This window comes from Myotis davidii, unplaced genomic scaffold (assembly GCF_000327345.1).
Source record: "Myotis davidii unplaced genomic scaffold, ASM32734v1 scaffold30, whole genome shotgun sequence".
In the NCBI taxonomy this organism is placed as follows: Eukaryota; Metazoa; Chordata; class Mammalia; order Chiroptera; family Vespertilionidae; genus Myotis; species Myotis davidii.
The window spans coordinates 2,516,461-2,519,571 of record NW_006282874.1 but is presented as its reverse complement, the minus strand read 5'-3'; the positions used below and the strand labels follow the sequence as shown (position 1 = coordinate 2,519,571).

General features: G+C 48.0%; 1 protein-coding gene across 1 annotated transcript in view; it reads right to left on the bottom strand.

The window, feature by feature from the left end:
- Positions 1 to 3,111, bottom strand: part of LRRC6 (leucine rich repeat containing 6) — a 39,369-nt gene that overhangs the window by 16,565 nt on the left and 19,693 nt on the right. Inside the window, exon 10 of the mRNA XM_015561580.1 lies at positions 3,058 to 3,106. Coding sequence (XP_015417066.1) covers positions 3,058 to 3,106 — 49 coding nt within the window. The remainder of the gene's footprint in view (positions 1 to 3,057; positions 3,107 to 3,111) is intronic.

Here is a 3,111-nt window from a genome sequence, read left to right as displayed (position 1 = left end):
AATGAAAATACATCCTGCATATCAGATATTTACATTACGATTCATAACAGTAGCAAAATTACAGCTATGAAGTAGCAATGAAAATAATTTTATGGTTGGGGGTCACCACAACATGAGGAACTGTATTAAAGGGTCGCGGCATGAGGAAGGTTGAGAATTTTTCCTCATTGTGTTTGCTCTTCCTGATTCTCTAGTTGGCAACTAGCAGATAGATGATGGAGAGCTAGAGGTGTTATTTAAAATCCTTAGATTAGAAGAGATTATGCGGGGAATGAATATACATGGAGAAGAGAAAGGGTCCCAGAATTCAGTCACTAGGCTGGCCAACTCTCAGAGGCCTGGCCAGAAGAAGGGACCAGCAAGCAGACATAAATGTCTGTGCTAAGAGTTTTGCTGTAAAGCAGGTCAGGGCAGTAAGTGGAGGGGGGCGTTTTCATTGTGCTCTGTTGTTAGGAAGGGAGATGGCTCAGCATGTTTCCTGCTGTAAGATGCAGAGGGGAAACGTGACGAGCAGCAGAGAGAACAGGGGGCTGTCGGAGGGGACCGTGGCCTCTCCAAGGCCAGTGGAAACAGGAGCCCACACACACTTGGGGGGTTCGGATGGATCACTGCCAGCTCATTCGTAGGATCCGGAAGGCAGGCCTGGCCGGGGAAGACAAGAGGGATGAAGTCTGTGGAAGTTAACCTGCTGCTTCTGGAAGTTTTAGGAGTGAGGAGTAGTGTTCTAGAAGAGTGGAAGTATGAATGGAACAGGACGACCCAGGAGGCCCTCACTGAAATGATCACCCAGAGACTAGAGGTGAGTTCAGGACGGGCACAGGCAAGTCTCTCTGAGTAAAACGTCCTGAGAAATGGATGTCCAACCGATAAGGAGAAGGGCATCTGAGACTGTGTTTTTTAGAGTCATGGCTTGTAACAGTGACCTTCACATTGACCTTCACCTCTGTGCTCACTGGAGCAGAACTGAGCAATATGTTCACCCACTGGAGCTGTAAATATATTTTGCTGTTCCGTTCGCATGGCAACTTACCTAATCTCGGTTAATTATTCTGCAAGAACTCCCACAGGACATCACGGAGCATATTCCTGGAGTGTCCCTATAATTGTCTGTCGAGGGCCTAGATGGCAGTTTCATTTAATGACTTAACGCAAGCCTCTCGGTGAACGCAAATGTTCAGTGAAGTCCGGTTAGGCTGCCCTAAGAGGAGGTCAGGTGCCCCACACACCCCGGCCGCTGATGGGGACAGTGTTTACAGGCGTATAACTCAGTCTGACCTCACCCTTAAGAAAATATACGGAAGGCCAAGCATAAACTCTAGGAAAATGTAATGCGGGAATTCCCACTCAAAATGGGAACCCAAACTGTACGTATGGTACCTGCGAATATGTAGCAGCTCTAGAGAAAAAAACTACAAAAAAACTTCTGAGAGACATAAAGTAAGAGTAATAAATGGAAAACATACATTATTGGATATGGCACTTTTATGGCTTTCAGGTGTATTGAACATGGAAAATTTACAGATCTGAACACTGAAAGGCTCATGGAAATAGGGTGCTGTGTTTATTTGGAAGATGCATTAGCAGCGGCAGCAAAGGCTTCGGATCAGCTACCCGCCCCCTGCGATAGCACAGGAACCATGATCTCCTTCGAGGAAGTAGCAGCTGCCATTTGGTCTTTGGCTTCTCAGTCAGAATGGAAGTTTACCCCCCCCCGCCCCCACACACACACACCCCTGCTGATCACAGTGTTATACAAATGCCTACATCACACACACACACACACACACACACACACACACACACACCCCTGCTGATCATAGTGTTATACAAATGCCTACATCAAAGTCCTGAGGTAATTAAGTGATCTCTTCCATTTCCCCATAGGATATTCTAATTAGCATACATTTCCTTAATTCGCTGCCGTCACCAAGGACAATGAGATTCTTCCAGTTGTATTTATTTTTTTGCTCGACAACAAATTGTACTTGCTGTTTTATTGCCTCAGAGTGAAAATACATAGATTACCCATAATCAATCTGTGGCAAAACTGGCTCCGGGAAAATGAAGGATTATTAGGTCATTATCGAAGCCTCCCTGGTCAATCAAGGGCAGACTCGCTTCGGCAGTCACGCCCGGCCATCTCCTTCTCTTCTTCCCACGCCAAACCCCACATTAACTGGCTTATCTATTCTTCCCCTTTGACCCGAGCGACTTGGGCAAAGCTGACCCATCCCCAGCTCATGCCATGAGGTGACAGTAACCAAATGGAAAACCATGGAAACTCAACAAAGCGCTACCATCTCTTTGGCCAGAGATCGGGTCATGTGTCCAGGACTGAACTACAGACTCAGCTGGCCGAACCAACCAGAGGGCCTGTTACTCCGCGGCGACAGGAGAGAGCTCTTTGTCTCTTTCTCTGATTCACAGCAAAAGCAAATCTACGCCAACCCTCCCCCCAAAGAGCAGGCAAAAAGGAGTTTTAGTTAAAATAATATCTTGTCCGTATCATAAATATGATATGAAAAATAACACTAGCAATATCTACTGAGTGCTCACGATACACGAATGCTGTGTGTATCGTCTCTCTTAAGCATTAATTAGGACAGAGCGGCCTAGAAAGATCCATAATTTGCCCCACGTCACAAACATGGTAAGCTCGATGTTTGGAATTTAAACACATACCAAGGCTGACAGCATCTCCTCTCACGGTTATGGGTAAGGAGAGTACTGACCACCCGGTAACATAACAGACTTGCTCGAAGAACCTTGCGATTTACAAAGGCCAACTCCCACCCATGCTCTGGTCTGCAGAGGCAGGGCCGGCTGCAGGGAGACAAGAGCTCCTGGCAGGACCAGTCACCTTGGGCCCCGCCCGGTCCCAGTCCCCCTCTCTGTTCTCCTGGGTCTTTGTTCTCCCGCCTGAGCTGCTGGGAACCGCCTTTCGGGCTTCCTCAGCCAGAAGAACCTGGATCAGAAGTCCTACACAGCCCTGGCAGGTCAAGCGCCCGCGGGAACCAACATACCCAGACGCGAAGCGGACCCAGTGCCGTCACCCACCTTGGGCATGCAGACGACCAGATGCCCCGTGGATAGAGGGTTAGAAACATCAAT